The following is a 20,397-nucleotide window of genomic DNA, read 5'->3' on the forward strand; positions in this document are numbered from 1 at the left end:
GGTTCCTGCAGGTCAACATTTCCCCACATTTCCACCACAGTCTAAAGACAAGGGGCGACTTGGCAAACAAGCCACAAAGAGACACACAATAACCAACAACCTATACCTTCATGTAACATTTTCAGACTGTTGCTGCGTTTAACCACTGTTGTTGCTGAACATCATTAGATTAGAGGCTGTGGCTATGCACTGGAAGCTAAAAACACACAACCCCAGCTTTCACCTCCATGTTATTGGTAGTCACACAGTCAACTATTTTCTGCAGCTGGAAATAGTGTTCAACTTCATTGTTATTGTATGATACACCAGGCATTTGAACACGAGGCGTTGTTTGTTAGATCAAGATCGGGTATTTGTTTTGCGAGACATGATGACACTCCTGTTCTGAAATGAGTATACTAATTAATTAAAATTATTGTGATGATGCACATGACGATATACAGCACACTTGGACAAGGTGCCATTGGGGGGAATTAAACTAGCTGAAATTATTCAGACAGCTATATTTCCTGTTAGTTTAGCTCCTCTGGAAATGTACAGTTGGATTTATTACCCAGAGCCTAAATTTGTAGGCACAGTTTATTGAGCTCTGCAGTTTAATCAGTTAAATCGTGTCAAATATTGAGCTTACTTGTGGATTTGCCAATGGGATCCGTAGCCAAGCAGCGCAGCTCAAAACTCAGGGAAAACAACACTGAAATCCATCACTGAACTCCTCTAAAGACTGATGACTGGTCTGACTACGCTACATGATGAAAATGTATGTGTTTCTGAAGTCAGAACTTTTCCAATAAGTTAACTCTACAGCTCCTACAGTGGATTGTGTTGAGTCAGATTGCATCAATTTATAGTTTTAAGTTTCTGTCAACATCAAAAACAACGTCTGGACCAGGAAAGAAAAGTCAAACAATGAGGAAAATGTAACAGAAAATTTGGCATCAGCAACCTCATTCTCCCAATGACCTTTTTAATTACATCAATCTGATACAAAATAAAAATGATAAACAGAAAACATTATCATTTGTATTGGTTGCTATGGACAATTGGACACAGTGAAGACATTTCCCTCAACAGCAGCTTCCAACTGTTAAGAAAGGACTTCCTGGAGTGCATTCACGCTCATGTTTGTGTGTGTCGCTGTGGCATTTTATGGATGTCAATGAATATTTTACATACATTCAAACAACATGCAGTGATAAACTGAAAATAGGGAGCAGTTAGGCCATGGAGAGTTTTCAGTGCAACTGGAGATGGAGTAATTTGTGTCGGATGTTCAAATCGTGAACAATCACGATCCATCTGTCACAATGGGCAGTCAATATAAAACACATCTGCCAACAGCAACATCGAGTTCCATGTCTTCATCACCATTTTGCTGCATACTACAGTCTCTTCCTGTATTAGCATTTTGGTACTGTATGGGAATTTGAAAGTGCCTCTGCAGTGTGTTTCTGAATTCAGGCACTGTCGCTGCTGATTTTTGTTCCAGAGCATCAAATGAGCGGTGGCATACTACCAAAGTAAAATGCATACATATGCAAATAAAAGATCAAAACTTTGACGCGAGTGTCCTTAATCTGTGTACGAAGGTAAAATTCCCCAAAGCTAAACAGACTTTTCAAGATGTAGATTTATTTGATTGAACTTGTCTCACAGCCCTCTGTGCGGAGCGCCAAGTGATAATGTCCTCTCCCGAAATGTGTCAGATGGTCCATCAGGCCCGGACAGATAGAAACATCCAGCAAAGGGGAATGGCTGCTCTTGTTTGCAGCTTGTCAATCAGAAAACAGAGGCAAGTTGAGCCGTCAGTCCCAGGCACGGTCCTGCGGTCCAGCATAATTGAATTAGCTCCTGTCACTCTGTGAAGGTTAATTGGTGAGGAAACCTTGGCCGAGCAACGTGGGGGTAATTGACAAAGATAAGGATAGATGTCTTATCTGGGATTTTGTCAGCACATGTGAACTTTGCAATTTCTCATTTATCTCCAAACATGAGACATTAATGAAAGCGTAAAACGTGACAGAGTTGACCGAGCGGCTCGATAGAACCCCCGATCCATGAATAGCGAGTCGTCGTCATAAGTTGCTGTCATGTTTGGGGCTGCACAATTGCTCCCACTTTAGCTCAACATGTCATGAGTCAGCAGCGAGGGACATTGCGGGCAGACTCTTTGGCTCGGAGGGGCAAAAAAAACCCTGTGCCGAGTCGATGGTCAGTTGATGGCCTGGAAAATTGCGTTTAAACCTTCAGGTGTTATTCCAAGTTGTATCTCATTCTGAAACGCACAGTATTAAATTAAACTCTTCTGTGCTCCTCTCGCTTTGATAAATTCTCTCTGTAGCTCAGTTGCTGTTTCATACCCGGTTCAGTGTGCCTCCTGTCGAGCTGAACCGTTATGATTTTGTTATAGAATAGTATTTTTTCTATGTTTACTGCACGACGATCACAGCATTAATGTTGAGCAAGAAGCTGTATGGGGCTGAGTAGGATGCAACTTTCTGCTAACTGTTGTGCGGGGCTAAATTAATTCCGCCCCAGCATTTCACAGATGCATCTGTTTCCATCAGCGTCGTTTGATTCCTTGCCATTCTCCATAGCGTATCATCTTTATAAGAGGTGTCACCCAAACGAGAGCTTTGAGTTTGTAATGAGATTTTTTGTTCTCGCCTAAGCTCGAGTCGCACTAGGTCATGAGCCTGCTGAAGGACTCGGGATACACCGAAGAACAATAGAGTGAGATATTGGGAATTTACAAGAGATGGCAGGGCAGTAAGTCATTTCAAGTTTTACAAAGTATGACACCTGTGTGGAATACCAAGCAGCGACTGGGGCTGAATGTAACTGTGGAGTATGACAAGAGGCAGCTTCAAAATTCAAACCTTTGCACTCAATGGCCTTAATTATCCAGAAAGCATCTGTTGTTTGACATTTAACACAAATGTGTCATCAGCATTAACTGAAATCAACCCACACTTTAGCAATACTTATTATCCTGATGCTAATTTGCAGCTAATTAGTGTGGGCCTGCGCGTACTGGCAGCAGTAAATCATTATTTGTCGTTATTAACCTCTGCAAAACAGAGATGTGAGATCACAGAGCAAAGACACTAAAATGAAGGTTTATATATTTTCTTTTACCTTTTTGCTTCAACAGTGTTTTATATTGGAAAGATGTGTTTGTTTAGCAGCTTTTTCTATTTTTAGAGCTGCAATCATTAGTCTATGAATTGCTTAATCAATTAGTCAATCAAAAGAAAATGTACAGTGAAAACTATTTTTTATCCTTAAAAATCCAAACATTCTCTAAAATGTGCTGCTTTCCCCGTCTTAACATCAGTGGAATATTTTTCACATAACACATTTCATAAATTGGAACATGCGAGGTGGTCACATATGAAACTACAGAGATAATTGATAAATCACAACTCAGTGTTTATGGTCCTTAATCCTTGTACCTTGAATAACGACACATTGTGCTCTTCATCGTGTAGGAGTATTGTAATTATTATTTAAATGTGTGATAATGAAGAAAAATAAATAAATGTAAGAATGTTTGTCTGCTTATAATGTTGGTAAGACCATTGTTGCACATAAAGACAAGTAGTAAAAATGTTCCTTACACTGGACTCACACCTATAGTGTGTTGCATTAACAATTGACAGCGGATATAACAGAAAGCAATATAGCCAACTTTCAAGCTAATGTGCTTTTTTACAGTGTAAGGAATCTGCTGTTAAATCAAAAATCCCAAGGAGTGTTGTTGTTTTCAAATTGATCTTTAGCTCATTTATTATCAACAGCTCTTCACAAAATATTTATGAGTCCAAACCCAGGAGGTATCAACATATTTTTGACTTTATTTCATCCTCAGGAGGTCACATTGAGAAATCATGTGCTGAAAGCTTCCTAAGGCTTTAAATAAAGAAGCAACGCAATTGTTGAGGCAGTTGTTAGGTTGGGATAAAAGGCTTTGTGTAGAAAACTAATATGCATTAAGGTAGTACACAATACGAATCAATTGCAAGGGGAGTTAGGTTATACTGACTAAAAATATTAAATTTGCTGAGTTCTCATCCACAGAAAAAGACATACAAAGTGCCAAACTTTTACCAAACTAATGTATGACGTTAATACCTTTCTATATAACCCAAGCATATGTGCCATCGTCCTCCCGCTCTCCAAAGCAATTCAGTACCTCAATGAGCACGATGTTTTCCCGCCCCAAGAGAAGTAGTTCCATTTCATCTCAATTGATTCTTCACTTCTGGCTTCCCATCTTTACTTTTTTCATTCTTGCCAGCAAGAAACGTATGCATTTTCAATGACATCAAATAAAGGGCAGTCATTGGTATGGATGAGGAGGGTCCTCAGAGATTGAGGCACCTTCACCGCCACAAAGCACCAGATAGGAAGCAGGGGCTGAAACAACAAAAAGTACGGCCTCAAACTGTAAAAACAGATCCATTGAAACCAGGCTTTTGTAGCCACTTGGAGGAAGAACAGATAAAAAAATACTCGTTTAGTATGCACGGTGAAATTGTCTGGACAGACACGGTGACGAACAAAGGGGGAGAATGAGAAGCAGAGAGAGCCAGAGAGGACGGTGTGTTGCAGACAGGTGGCTGTGCATACGATACCATGGGTCTTTGTGTGGATGGAGACACACTCAGTTCCAGATCTTTTATTATTTTTTCTCAGTGTGATGGTCTGGAGCTTCTGTCAAAGTTCGCCTTGAAGCACTGGCTCTTGTGGTGGAGCAGCCCTCCCGAGGCGTTGTGTGAGAGTGGACAACTCTCCTGCTCCTCATATAAAGGCTCCAGCGAGGCACAGAGAGCCACTGCAGCCCAGCGATTTCTCTTAAAGTGCTGCCCAGCCTGTCACTACCACTGCAGCACCTACTTCAAACCTCGCCTCAGCATCTGACCTCCTGTCTGATTTCCCACTAGATGGCTCTAAAACAATCAGAACCTCCAATTTTGTTGATTACGTGCGGCTAAACTAGAACAACCAAGATTGAATTTTGTCTCTTCCAACCAGTCAAGTTGCAGTGCACATCCATGGCTCTCCATAAATGTATCTACACAATAATATACAGTACATATAGCGAAGACCTGGAATCTAATAAAAAAACACATATGTACACTATTAAAATAGCACAGTGAATTTAACTTTTGATCTATTGGACATAAAATGTAATTGTTTTATCCGATTAGATATTTAAATGTTATTTTATAATAATTAATGCAATAATTCTCGATTTATAGCCACATTGACCTTGGTCTTTGACCGCCGTGGCGCAGCTAGATTACTGCAGGTCACTTTTACAGTTATGGAAATAAAAGCTTGAACCAGCATCACCTCAGGCCAAGCAAACAGTCAATGCAGACATGTTTGGAACGAGCCCTGTACTAGTGATTGTAATCCTCCACATTTATAGCCACATTTCTAACCTTTTCCCGCCTGCGCACCGATCACAGCTGTGGCCAGAGGGAATTTGTGTTTTTAAACTCTTTGGTACCTTTGGTTCCTGCTCTCCTGAACGTGATATGTCAGGAAACACCTTGAGGGAATTTCTTTAAAGTGTCACCTTGCAGTAGGTGAGCTGATTGAAGTGATGACATTTTACATCCAAAAAGTCAAATTTCTGGAAAACAAAAAAAAATGAAAATCTGCAAATAATTTAACCATTGCTCAGGAACAGAACAGAAGATTGCATATTCCAGATTTGGTCAGATAGTAAGTTGGTGACACAAATTTTTGGTGCCCACTTTGAAACTGTGAACAAAATGTATAGATCTTCAGTGTCATCTGGTTGAAGATGTGTGTGTAGCAACATCCATATTTAAGCATAATTTGCTGTTTTGGCCATTGGTTATCAATTTATTGATATTATGATTATAATTTATTGACCAAGAAAACATGTGAACCTGTAGAATTTGTCATAAGTTGTTTGTCTCAATGAACCTGCCCACTTATATGCAGAAGATCAAGAACAACAAATCTTAAAGTCAGATAGTGATGAACTTAATTACTTTTATTAAATCCCTAGATACTGTTTATTACACGGTTCATCACAAACATGAATGAAAACTGTAACCAGTGGACAGATGTATTCAACCGTGAGTCGGTCAATCTAAAAAAAGAAAAGAAAAGAGAAGGGGGGAAAAAGGAGCCAATGGTTTACTAAGTGAAGTATGACGGGGCCCCAAGCGAGTGGAACAGAAATTTACGAGGTTGTTTTTGAATCCCTCTTCAAAAGCAGGGTTTCAATAGGTTATCCACCGACCAGCACAAGAAAAAGAAAAGCCTTCATTACCCAGCGCATAAAGTCTAAATGGAAAAGAGACTGTGGAATGGCTGCCCGTGTCTGATAGGGGAATAGACTCGGCTCTGATGCCTTGGGTGTTCTGGCCTGCTGCACTCAGGGCTCGCGCTGGACCTTACAGATTGCTGCCATTATGGAAAGTGGGTGTGTGGTGGCAAACAGACCTCAGCTCTCACGAGGCGACGCACACTGCTCGCTTCTTTAGGCCCGATTGAAGGTTTGACTGAACAATATGGTGTGATTTGCATAAAACGAAGCCACTGAAAATCAATTTCACTGTACGTTGTTGCTTTGTTTGTCCCTTAACAATTTACGACTCTTTACGGGCGTTGAGTTTGTCGGCACATGCCCGTGGATTTATCGGGACGCTATAGTTGCAGGAGTTAAGGTGCAGTTTCCTAATGTAAAATCTGGAAAAAGGAAAAGATACAGTATCAGGCATCAGTGTGAGCGTGCCTTGTGTTTCTGTGTTTACTCTAACAAAGGGAAGTCATCTGGCTGTAATTTATGCATGGGTTTCAGTGGTGAGCCAGTGAATCAGTCGGAGGAGTGAGTCACTGTGGGCAAACAAAACACAGCCAATGCATTCTAAATGAGTGGAGACTTCTCTTTTACTTAAACCTCCATTTAGCCGCTAAAGGCTCTTGTACCATGTGCCACGCTGTGAGCAAGCGGAGGTCGGGTCAGATGAGCTCAGTTTCTGCCATGCGGTATTTGCGATAAAGGTCAGAGACTGGGGAATAATAACAAGACACCGTTTTTCTTTAAGAGATCTCTTGCCTTGCCAGACATTCCGCAGAGCTGTATTTTTCATATTCATTTCATGGAACATTTGATTTGGAACCTCTTTCCTCCCAGGGGCCTTGAGAGTGTTCTTTTCTTCTCTGCTCCTCCGCCGCTGCTCTTTTGTCATCATGAAGGTGGAGTTGTAATGGCAGCCTTTGGCATTCTGTAGCAGGGTGCGCCGCCACAGCATTTATTCCTGCTCTTTATCTAGACTTGAATAGCTGACCAGCGCTTTTGCTTGATCACCCCATCCCAGTTGCAGATAACGTCTATGAACTGTGTCAACCAAGGAAGGGCACAATTAAGAACAGTTTCTACGCAGCAAAATTTGCCCTTCATTTGTGTATGCAACGCCGCCTCTTGTGCACGTTTCAATGACTCTCAGCTCATGTAGGCTACTTATATGAATATACGGACAGCATATTGTTATACTTGCACAGGTCAGCAAAAGGGCCTGCCCTCAGTTGTCGGTTTTTTCCAGATTCATATTGACAATGAAATATTAATGCCAACTGCCACCAGACAAAATATCCAAGTTTATTGAAAATGGTCTTTGCAGCCACCGCGTAGCATACGGGCATGCAGTAGTACGCATTTGGTAAAGAGTTGAAATGGAAAAGCGGAAACAGCAAATTGGCAATGAAAAGATACCGTACGAGCGTCCTTATTTTCACTCAATTTATGGAACATAAAGCACAGAAGGGCTAATGCACGAGCAACACGGCACATTCACATATAATCTCACCCTCTAGGCTCAACTCAAATCTATGAGAAACATTCAACGCCTCAGATTATCTCACCAATGTTCCAGTGTATCGGTTTATCAGCAGACGGTGCAGCGCTTACTGCTGGCACGGTTCAGAACTGGAATGTTTTTTGCCAGATAACATGCAAATGAATCATTCTGTTTTAGCTATTATTATTATTCTGTCAAAGATGTTACGCTGTGTTATCGTGACGACGGCAGCTCTTATGTCCGGTAGATGTATTGGAAATGTGTTAAGAAATATTTAATGTGGCGAGCACAATGATTTGTACCGGCTCGTTTGATAGTGTCAACTCACTGCAAGGAGAATTTTATGATTGAACACAAATTGGGGGGAAAACTAAAACATTCACCAACCTCAGTTTTGTCCTGAGGAGTAGAAAAGAGAAAAGTACAGGTTGGGAGGTGAAGGAAACCAGAGTTTGCTTTTTATGGCCGACCGTTACAATTTATGTTTTCAAATTTTTTTTAAACCATTACCTAAGTTTTAAATAGTTAAACTTCAGCCATATGTCACTTATGGTTTATCTGACACAATCTTACACACATATTTTTTGGGACACTGAATGTCTGTTGGCTCTGAATGTTTAATAAAGCCCTGTAAATAATCCAGGGTTTTCCCACAATTGTGCAATATTGACATTTTGACTGCTGCTGTACCTTTGATATAACTTACAACAGCAAATCTTACCTGAATTAAGTTTGTTTACTTCATAGTCAGGAAACATGTTTGATGAATGTAATGCAATCTGAAATCTCATTATTTTCACTGACAACATATATCATTTGTTTTCCCCAAAAATATCTGCTCGTAGCAGCTAGAGAATGATTAACATCTTTCATGGTTGTATTCAGGCCCTTGCAACAACTTGTTTATGGTAATATAAACACTCTGGGTTTAGTCCTTAATTTAGGCTTCCTTTGGCAGCATTTAAATCTTGTTTTTTATTGACATTTTAACCCCAATCTTTCCCTTTCACAGACCACAGCGCACTCAGGATGCAAACCATTGTCTCTGGTGTCAAAGTCCTGAGCTTTGTAGTGCTGCTACACCGAACACTTGGGGACTAACTAAAGAGATGGAAAGAGTATTTTGAGAAAGTATAACCGAAAACACGGGATCATTGAGTGGTGACGTACGGTTTCGGACCCAAACCGATTAGATCTGCAAAGTAACACACCTGATATTACCCTCAGCCAAGATAATGGTGTCATAACTGGCGTGGGTCCCTATCTGGTGCCCATAGTGCAAAACAAAAGGGACATTTGCATCGCCAGCTTGATGTATGATGAGCAGGACCACAACACTAGTGTGATTGTAACGTGATAAACCTTATTCACAAAAGGTCAAACGACAGCAGGAATGGTCTTCAGGTCTGCAATGGTAGGTGGGGTTTCAACTTGAAGTCTATTCTCTCTGCCATGAACTGTCACATTGAATCCGTTTTAACAGTGCTATTATCTCTTTTTGTGTAGGGACATGTCCTCTAACACAAATGTCCCCTCACACCCCCTGTGTCTCCACATGGCAAATAATCCGGTCCCTTGTCCGATTAGCTGATGATCTAAAATACCTGAGGTTATATTTTTCAATATTTCTTCAGTGTCTTCATTTCGATCAGTTTCCATTTCTAAATAAGTTTATTTAAATTACTTACTGCTTAATCTTCATATATCTATGTATATGAAATCCTTTCTCATACATTACAGTATAAACATCCCCATGCTGCCTGTTAAATTACATTTCTCGTGTAGTCACCAAGAGAAAAACGTACTCCCCTACAAATTATCGTTAGATTAACTTAATCAGCCACATAGTATCATAAATAAACAATAAAAAGCTAGTATTGGTTTTATGTTAAATCATTTAAAACTAATATTTAGACTACAAATATATTATGCCAATTCTGATATGATCCCAATCACAGCCTGACACATTCAAACATAAGGTTGATGGACCGACGCAGACAGACTGTTTTTTATATGATTTGTCATGTGGACTGTAGAGCTGTGATTTATACCCGGCTTCATGGTCATCCATATTGATAACAGTCACACTCACAACTTATTTGATATGATATTTGTAATAACAGGGGCCTAATTAACTAGTTAATTAACCTTTGATAATAATAATTTTGATCTGACATTTAACAGCCAGTTTGACGACTTTTCTGTACTTGTGCCATAGTTACGGTTATTCACCATTATCCTATAACTGTCACATAGATATCACGGAGTGGATTAACAGTATTATCTTACTGTAAGAAACTGTACGAAAAGCAAAACCACATGGAGCACAACAAGTGCTGTGAGCATATCAAATGTGGTATTAAAGACACAAGATTAACTTGAAGTGTCAAGAAAGAATGAAAGGTATAAGTTAGAGATTTTCTTTCCACAGCCGCTTCTTCTGCAGTTCACAGAGCATCGTTTTTATTTTTTTCCTAATTTGTCACCATGGCTCATCTCCCCCTTTCAAACAACTTTAATTTAATTTGGTACGTTCCGGTTATCACACCTTGAACACAAATTCGGTCTTTTCTCTTGTATAATCCAGCGCTCAAAATTATTTTTAATTTATTCATAAAGGTTTTCAGAAGAAAAACCCTCAATACATTGATCCGGAGCGTCACTTCATGTGGTGCTGTATAATTGATTTAATGCAGCTTCTTAACATTGGCCTCCCTCAGTTGCGTCTGACAGCCCTCAGGTTAATGGTGTGAAAACAGGGACCCTGCTTTTCCCCACCTGTCAAGTGGTAATTGGCCAACGGTTTCCTTTATTAGCATTCTGCCACAGGGACTGAAAACACCTCTTAAATTGTGTACAAAATAATTGCTGGAGCATGAACAAGGAGAGCTTGCAGTAAACACGAACGCCAGGAATTGAGAGCAACATTTCAATACCAACGTATGTAATAAATGTGCATTTCCTCTCCTGATAAAACGTAGCCTAATTAATGTCGCCTTTGTGCTCTTCTTGTGTCTCCATTCTGCAGGTTATTCCTCCGAGCACGCGAGAGAGACACAGGGAGGAAGACCGTGGCAGAAACAATAAGATGAGACCGTTTAATGATGGTAACCTCTAAGGAGCAAAGCACAAGCCGACCCGAGGTGGTGAATTCTCTTTTAAACCACCGACACAAGTTCCCTGCAGGAAACCCCTGATGAAAGAAACTCAGAATAAAGGCAGATACTCGACTTTTTTCCGACTGGTACATGGGGACAACACCATCCATCAATGAAGAGGAGACAAACAAAAGGAGTGCTTCTGACCCTGAGAACAGTTGAACATCCAGCTGAATTTCCAACAGGATCGTCTCCGCCGTGCTGAAACCACAGTGGTATCGCCCCTTTCATCATTTTCTGGCCCCGCACATGACTCTCAGAGAAGCACCAATGGCCTGCGGCTTAGGCGTGGTGATGAGTGCCTTGTTTTGGTCTGTAGCCATTGTATATTTGACTCACATTGGCAGAGTCAGTGGAGACTGCTGGTTGATTGAGGGTGAAAAGGGCTTTGTATGGCTTGCAATTTGTAGCCAAAATCAACCACCTTATGAGGCCATCCCACAGCATATTAACAGCACCATTGTGGACCTTCGTTTGAATGAAAACAAAATCAAAAGCATCCATTATTCTGCTCTTAGTCGCTTTGCCAACTTGACCTACCTGAACCTGACAAAGAATGAAATCTCCTACATCGAGGACGGGGCCTTTTCTGCTCAGTTTAACTTACAAGTCCTGCAAATGGGCTTCAACAAGTTGCGCAACCTGACAGAGGGAATCCTCAGGGGTTTAGGAAAGCTGCAATACCTCTACCTCCAGGCAAACCTGATAGAGACTGTGACACCCAATGCCTTTTGGGAATGCCCCAACATAGAGAACATTGACCTCTCCATGAACCGAATCCAACAGTTAGACGGTTCCACGTTTACCAGTCTGAATAAACTGACCACCTGCGAGCTGTACACCAATCCTTTCAACTGCTCATGTGAATTACTTGGTTTTGTCAAATGGCTCTCGGTTTTCCCAAACAGGACGAACGAGCGGATGGTCTGCGACTCCCCACCCGGCGTCTCCGGTTTTAGTTTACTGAGCCAGAATCCGAACAATCCGACATATCGAAACGCACTCCACATGCTCAAAACTGTGTGCACGGATGACTATGTGACGCCATTTATTGCTTTGCCCACTGACTCTTCAACGCCCCCACCAGACTCAACACTCTGCGGGCTGGAAGACTGTCCATCAGGCACAGAACCAGATGACATTACCATCAGTGCGACCTACAGCACCGTGGAAGTAACCCCTCAGATGAAAGTGAAGCAAGTAACGAATACAGGTGCCACCATCACAGTTCAGATCCCCCATCCTTTCAAAAAGATGTACATCCTCATTCTGTACAACAACAGCTTCTTCACAGAAATTCGAAATCTAAGAGATATCACGGAGGATATCGAACTGAAAAACCTTAAACCCCACACTAACTACACATACTGTGTGGCTTCAATACGAAACTCCCTTAGACACAACCACACTTGTCTGACTGTCACCACAGGCCCTCGGGCTGAGAAGGACAGAGCTGTAAACAATGCAACTGCCACTCATTATATTATGACAATTTTAGGCTGCCTCTTTAGCATGGTCATTTTTCTTGGGGTGGTCTACTATTGCTTGCGAAGAAAGCGTCAGCAAGATGAAAAGCACAAAAAAGCAGGTACCCTGAAGAAAAATATAATGGAACTTAAGTATGGACAAGAAATGGAAGGGGGGACTATTTCCCGAATGTCGCAGAAGCAGCTGTTGGCTGGGGAGAGCATGGCCCGTATGCCGTACCTACCATCTGCTGCTGAAATGGAGCAGTACAAATTTCAAGAGATAAGTGATACTCCTAAAATGATGAAGGGAAATTACATGGAGGTGCGAAGTATGGAACACCATGAACGCAGGGAGTGTGACATGGGAATGCCCGGGAACAGCCAGGGGTCGGTGGCAGAGATTTCCACCATTGCAAAAGAGGTGGATAAAGTCAATCAGATAATTAACAACTGTATAGATGCTCTAAAGTCAGAATCCACCTCTTTTCAAGGAGTGAAATCCGGAGCCGTGTCGACAGCAGAGCCTCAGCTCGTACTAATATCCGAACACCCACAGAATAAGTCCAGCCTGCTGTCGCCAGTGTACACGGACAGCTACCATCATTCTCTGCAGAGGCATCGGACCTCTGATGTCTCACCAAAGAGGCCCAGCACTGCCACAGGAGGGCCCATGCGAAGCCCCAGGCCTTATCGCACTGAATCCAAGTACATAGAGAAAACCTCCCCAACGGGAGAGACCATCCTCACTGTAACACCTGCTGCCACCATCCTGAGGGCTGAGGCGGAGAAGATCCGCCACTACAGTGACCACCGGCACTCGTACCCCGATGCTCAGATAGAGGAGCTGGAAGGACCCGACGGCCACAAGTCCTCCATGCTGGACCCGCTCACTCACACCCGCTCCAGAGACTTAGCGTACTCCCAGCTGTCATCTCAGTATCACAATCTAAGCTATTCTTCCAGTCCCGAGTACTACTGCAAACCTTCACATAGCATCTGGGAGCGGTTCAAACTCCACCGGAAACGGCACAAAGATGATGAGTACATGGCTGCAGGGCATGCACTGCGGAAGAAAGTCCAGTTTGCAAAGGATGAGGACCTGCACGATATTTTAGACTACTGGAAAGGAGTGTCAGCCCAACAGAAATCATAACCACTTTAGATGTTTTTAAAATGGACCACACGTTGCAGAAATGACACAAGAACTTCATCTGACTATTGAATCAATGGAAACTTCCATTATTATAATCAACTACTCACTCGCGTGTATAAAATTCTGTTTTTGACTGTGACAAAAATGGGGTAAACATTCTTTAAATTTGTCATATTATGTAAAGCATCCAACGGGAAAACTTTTATCTATTAAAGAGAAAATATATATTGCAAAGTAATGACATATATGTTACAATGGATTATAGGTTTTTGGGTATCGCATGGCCAAGTCCTGTGACAGTGGATTTGCTGTTGTGTAATATGAAACTACTATATGAAGATATGTTTTATGAAACCTCAATATTTTTTGAAGAACTATCTGGACCTTTTATTGAAAAATAACTTTTTCGGTTTTCCTTCCCCTCCCTGAATTTATCTAATTTAACAGAACTATGTACAGATATGGGTTTCTATATTTGCAATGTTTGCTGTGTAAATGGAAACGTATTACTGGATGAGCTGGGTTTATCAAACGGAGCGCTGTTTATTTGGATTATCTTGTTGCTAAACACCGGCATGTCCCACTTCAAACTTGTCAGGACATTTGTCATTTTAACCTTTGCCGCCTGATGTTTTTTTTCATATATATATATATATATATATTCTCATCTTTCTTAAAGCTTTTACATGCATTTACATGATACAGATGGTTTCAGTTTTCAAGTCCCCTTAAATCACAGGACGAGATTTCCACTGGCTGGTTTGTGATGAGCTGCAGTAAATCACACGCTGTACTGGAGCTCGGTTATCAGTGTCGTGAACCATCGTTTGTATCTTTAGTACCAAAGTAGAAAAAGCTGAAATGTTTACAATATCTCTGCACAGTCTGGGAATCATATGAACATACAGCAGTAGGTCTATGTTGACTCCTTCTCCTTTTTTCTTTTTTTTTTACTGTATCAGTTACTACTTAAAAAGTGAAAACATTGGGAAACAACAATTTCCACAACACACGAGATGGTAATGAGTATTAATCAGTAACATTTCAAAGGGGAAAGCAGCAGTACTCCATCACCTGTTGTTTGGGTACACAAACAGCTGCTCCTCCCTGCAGGAGAGCCCGATGGATGAATGTAACAGATACTTATTCTGATCTGTCTATGGCAGCTTTTATGTGTTTTTTCAAGGAAATATTTATTTGCTGTTTTTTGCCGACTGTTCTATTTCGTTTGTTTCTGTTTTGTTTTAATATTTCTTCCAGTGTATTATATCGCATAACGTTTGATCCAATACGTGCAGGAAAGTAGTTTGTCATTCGGCCGGGCCTTGTTGCTTGCTGAAAGGTTTTGTTTTATTTCCAACTGCTAGGCTGTTAAAATCTTTTTGTATATTGTGAAAGCTACTTACCAGACGAATATCAACATGCTAGAGTAAAATTTGAGAATGTGAAACTGAATCCTCTGACTTACTGGCTGTGAATTTGTAAATCATGATTTTTTTTATTTTGTTTTTTGTTTTTTCGAGGAAATAGAAGATTAGATTTTTCATTGTAAGTTGTTTATATAACTTATTCCAAACAGGCTCATGATGATTCATTGCATGTTTATGATCAAGTGCTAGGTGTTTAATTTCCTAAATAAATAAATAAAAAGTTTATTTGAAAGTATATTGTACTAGTATAGTAAATCGGTAGGTCCAGGGCTAAAGCGATATTGTAAGAAGAAATATTGACTGACGTTGAAAATTGTTATAACAATCACAATGCATAAATGTTTGTCCCAATTCAAGGAAACAAACTTCCCAAGTAGCAGATCTTCTTTATTTTAACAGTTCTGTTAGACAAGCGTGCGTCTAAGTTTCGTGAAGATTTTGAATTAGAATAACCAGCAAATCAGCTCGAGAAAATAGAGATGAGTGTGTGTTTTATCTGAATATTAAGAGTATTTAACAGTTGATGGTGCTAATTCTCCAGTTGGGTGCCATTGAATCATTGTAGAAGAAGAGGCAGTTGAAAACATAACAGAGATAAACAATATATTTTTGTTCAATACATCGAAGTATTTCCTCAAAGATTTCAATTCCTTGTCAAATTTCAGGGTGATTCCACTGAAGTTCTTTTACACACAAACTGAAAACGCCAATGAACGACAGCACATTCAAACGCATACAACTAAGTCATACTTTATTGTGTTGGACAGCTGTAATACAACTCTGTGGTGCTTTAAACAAACCACAAACATCATTTCCATAATTGTTATTTCCAATAGTGTGATTACGACCTACTTTTTGAGGCACATATATGCAAGATAAGGACTTGCATCTAAATTTCTCTTCCCTTGGAGTGTCAACAAATATTAAACACGCCTCATCAATTAATAAAAATGAAAAAAATAAAGCATTAATGATATATTGCTATGCATGTGCTGTGAATTGAGATAGCAGAGCTGACCCTATGGAATGAATCTATCTTGTGACATATTTTTCCCTGTCATATTACGTTCATTGTGTGAAAGTGTGTCACGATGCTGTTATTATTCATTAATGTGAAATGAAACATTCATGAGCCTGATGTGAATGTGTTATGTAAGCACCTTGTAAAATGTTAACTTGGTTGTCTGACTTAATATTTCAACCGCCTTAAGATTTCTGGGATACGTGTACAAGTGTAAAATCCCTTTTGTTTTACGTTGATACCGTTGATGAGTCTCCATTTGTTGTTATTTTTATAAAAAGTATTTCAGTATCCTCTGAGAGCTGTCAGGTTTCTAGTTCATTTAGCTATTTAGCGACATGTTTTTTATACTGCATATTGTAGCACTTATGTGTCTAATAAGAGTTTAAAGTGTTGAGAAAAACCTTTAGAGAGATCAACTGTTGTTGTTCAAGTGCATCAAAAACAAACAAGAGCACAAAATGTGTTTATTTTGTAATTATTTCTTAAATACTATGTTATCTGCTTTCAGACAAAGTACTGTGAAATAAAGTTAAGGGTGCACATACAGCACACACTCTTTATTATGACTTCATCACTTTAAAGCTGCTCTAACGGGGCACCGTCCGCTGGATCTGGCTCCGCCACGTTCAAGGCCTGTTGCAGGTGTCGGAGAGCAAAGTGTCACCAGTGTAATAAAGTCCACCACAACTCCATGACCAGAGTTATTTTACGTGCAGGAGCATTTCGAGGGACTTTAGAGGCCCCCGGCAAAAGGGACCCCCTCCCCAGTGGTAAAGAAATCCAGCTTCATTTGTTTCACTGGATCACTGTATTTTTTCTTACACATATTAATATTTAAGAGTTTTAAAAACATCTATTAATGGTGAGGTGGCCAAATGTTCCTAATATTGATTTTTTTTAAAGAACTGTAATGAGGATCGATATTTTATTAAAACTTAAATTATTATTTTACAGTGCTTTAATCTAAAACTATAAACCCTTAATGTTGTTGTTCCGCACTGCACGCTCTCTGCTCTGTATCAATCTGGCCAATGTTATATCATTCTAGCTCACAAAAGTATATTATTTCATATTTTTACAGCCAGTTTATTTAGTATTCTATGATGCAATGCATTTGCTACTGACTTTGCCTGAAACATGTACAGGAATGTGTCATGTTTGTTCTCAGTGAGGTAGAAAGAGAAAACAAAATATTATAGAGATTATAGTTCTGACAACTCTCTGATCACAAATAATAAACAACTAGATTCACAACATATTTACATTTACTTTCACATTTCTCTGTTCTTCTGTCAGAAAACAACGAGGATTGAATTCAGACATACATCTGATGTTGACTAACAATCCAGCTGCAGCACTGCAGATAGAATAATTATTTTATGACCATGACAGCATCACACAAACAGAAAAATACAGGTTTAACCTTTTCAAAATATATTGTCCCACCACAGGGATACATTGGCCTTGGCAGTGCAGCTCTAAGTGTGTTTTGGTCTGGACTCAGTCTTTTTTACGTTTTGACAGGTCTGAGTCTCCAGATTCCATCTGTGCAAAGCATTTTAGGATCCATATATCAACTGCAACAGCTGTTGACACAAGGGGGGGGGGGGGGGGGGGGCCAGAGTTGTGGCTACGACTCCAAAATGTTTAACTCAAAAGTTACGACCACAGGCCCGATATTCCCTTTATTTATGCCAAAACATTTCTAATGTGCTAATGTCTCTGCTACTTTGATTCAGTGTCTCTCGTACTCATTCTGAATCTTTGGTTGTAAAATTTAAAGAGTTACCTTTCAGAGGGGGGCCAGGGTTACGGCTGCAATCAAACTTGATGAGGAACAGTTACTTTTTTATTTGCAGTACATTATTCTGGGTCTTGTACACAAAAATGAGGGTGTCCGGTGTCAGATGCCAGGTTAATGACAGCTGTGCTGTGTGATAAGTTATATTTGCCATTTAAAAACAACAAGTGGTGGCAGTAAAAAAAACATCTGTTGGTGCATGGAAATGAGCTGTAAATGTTTTGTTCAGTATGTCGTGATGGAGGCGTGACCGAGCCAGAGGACGACCAGAAGAGAGATCCAGGGAAATTAAAATGTAACGAGGCCTTATTTCAGCAAAGTAGGAAATATTGGAAGCAGGAGCATTTCAAGAGACTTTGGAGGTCCTCGGCAAAAGGGACCTGAGGGGCCCCACATCAAACCAAACCAACCTCCATGTCCAGAAAATAGTAAATGTAAAGTCTAGATCCTCTCAAAACCAAAGAACAGTGCTCAGCACTCAGTACTTTCTTACATTCATCGTACTTGGAGAAAAGGAGCAGATATACATTTTTCTCCAACCAAAGTAACTTCAATAGAGCATAGCATAATGCAGCCTCATGTAGCAGGAGCTGTATCATTCTCCAGACTGTATAGTTCCATCTGTAACCCATTCACAAAGTCCGAATCATCATATTAAGGATTCTACGACTGAGTTCATCTTCATTTCTGCCTTCTGAAGCAGAGTATGAGTTGTAAATATCTGCGGGGGCTGCTTATTAGCAGAGGCAAGTAAACAAGAAGACTGTCCAGACTGCATTCAAAATCACAGGAGTGGGGCCAAAGGCATTTGCCTGCTGCTTCGTTTTTTATGTTGCTTAAAGTTCTGACTATCTCACATAGCTCTCTTTCATTTTCTGTCTACCACAGACTACAAATTAGTGCATTTGCCATCTGTTAAATCTACAGATAAACAGTTCAATACCTGAAGCTAAAAGGTGTCTTATCAATACGCTATTTACTTCATATACTGTACCTGGGAACTTCTTATTACCGCGTTCCGAAAAAACAACAACAAAGCAATAAACAGAAAGATGTACATCCCCTCTGTCATCGATGGCTTGTTGTTGCTTTTGCCACCTTTCTATTGCAATTTGCCTGGTCGGCTCGCCTGGGGGAGAATGAAGGGGAGAGACGTGAGAGGCATTGACTTTGATTTGCTCTTGTTACTCACGTCCCTAAACAACAGAGGTTAGCACAATAAGGCAGAAATTACACTCTGACTCAACCAGTAACTTAATCTTTTGTGTGGCAGACACAATGCTGGACGAACCTGCAGTGGAAAGGTTTCAGTTGTACCCAGTTTATAAATGTCCACCTTTACTCTTATTTGCTGGTTTCGGATTTAAAATGAACTATTAATGATAATAATATTAATACTGATTAAATTGTGACAGAGAGAACAAATGTTGTTTGCTGTAATGGATCTTCGTATCTCAAACAAGTTTCTGCCCATAATTTTTCTCATTGACTGAATTTAAAGATGGTCAGTGTCCAAAATGGGGATTTACTGCTCACTACTGAGAGAAGTGTCTATTATACAGCGAGTAAAGTGACCAATGGGACTGAGGGATTTGAAAAAAGACACAGTGATGGACAAGTGAGGCTGTACAGCAGCATAATGGGAAGTGGTGACTATCAGAGTCAGGATACATCATCAGTTTCAATGTACAAACTTTTACTGATGAGATATTTGGGGATAATTTCAAGCAATCAATCCAGCAGCTGATAAGACATTTCACTAAAAGCTTGTGGTGTTAACCTGCTGGTGGCCAGCGGATCATCAATGTCACAATAAGATTCATCCCTTTGACATGTATATAAAAATGGACGTACGGTCCGGAGAGTAGGCCAATGCTCAAGTGGCTGAAACCTGTCTTCTTTCAAATGGCCAGCTGAGGGCGACACCACTGGTTTCACAACAAATTCTGTTTCTATAGAACTCTTTAAGAAAATGATCCTATTTCTCATTTGACCATTTTCATATGGTGTTGATGGCCTCAGTTGCCAGTTTCCAGTCGTCTTCAACACAGCATGAGGTTCATTTTATGAATCATACTCCCATTTATAGAAAAAAAAAAAGGGACAATGAAGTACAATATGCATTAGGGCGTGGATATGTTACTTTTGGTCTCAAAGAACCAAGAAGGCGGCATAACACCAAACTCGAGGCTTCGAAATGGCCGTTCACAAACCAAGGTGTGATGTCTCGCAGTGGGTTGCAACTGGATTCAACCGTAGAGAACCACGAGTTTCTTGAAAATTCCACAGCAAACCACTTCACACTATTTCAAACAGGTACAAAGTGGTGAATCCAATGACCGTCCATCACGCAGACCGGCCCCACCACATAGGATCTGCCATGGAGAAGTGTCAGCGCGGAGAGAAATCTGATTTATTCTCAAGACAAGATAAGAATCGTAATACCATTTATTCTAAAGGATGAGTGGTGCTCACTGCCTGGCCGGGTGGCACTTCTCTCACTCCGTTTGAAAAC

General features: G+C 40.4%; 1 protein-coding gene across 1 annotated transcript in view; it reads left to right on the plus strand.

Annotated features, from left to right (window-relative positions):
• Positions 1-15,679, plus strand: part of elfn1a (extracellular leucine-rich repeat and fibronectin type III domain containing 1a) — a 70,594-nt gene extending 54,915 nt beyond the window's left edge. Inside the window, exon 3 of the mRNA XM_034593738.1 lies at positions 10,876-15,679. Coding sequence (XP_034449629.1) covers positions 11,255-13,627 — 2,373 coding nt within the window. The 5' untranslated portion in view covers positions 10,876-11,254 and the 3' untranslated portion in view covers positions 13,628-15,679. The remainder of the gene's footprint in view (positions 1-10,875) is intronic.
• The last annotated feature ends 4,718 nt before the right edge of the window (positions 15,680-20,397 follow it).

This window comes from Hippoglossus hippoglossus, chromosome 8 (assembly GCF_009819705.1).
Source record: "Hippoglossus hippoglossus isolate fHipHip1 chromosome 8, fHipHip1.pri, whole genome shotgun sequence".
Classification (NCBI taxonomy): domain Eukaryota; kingdom Metazoa; phylum Chordata; class Actinopteri; order Pleuronectiformes; family Pleuronectidae; genus Hippoglossus; species Hippoglossus hippoglossus.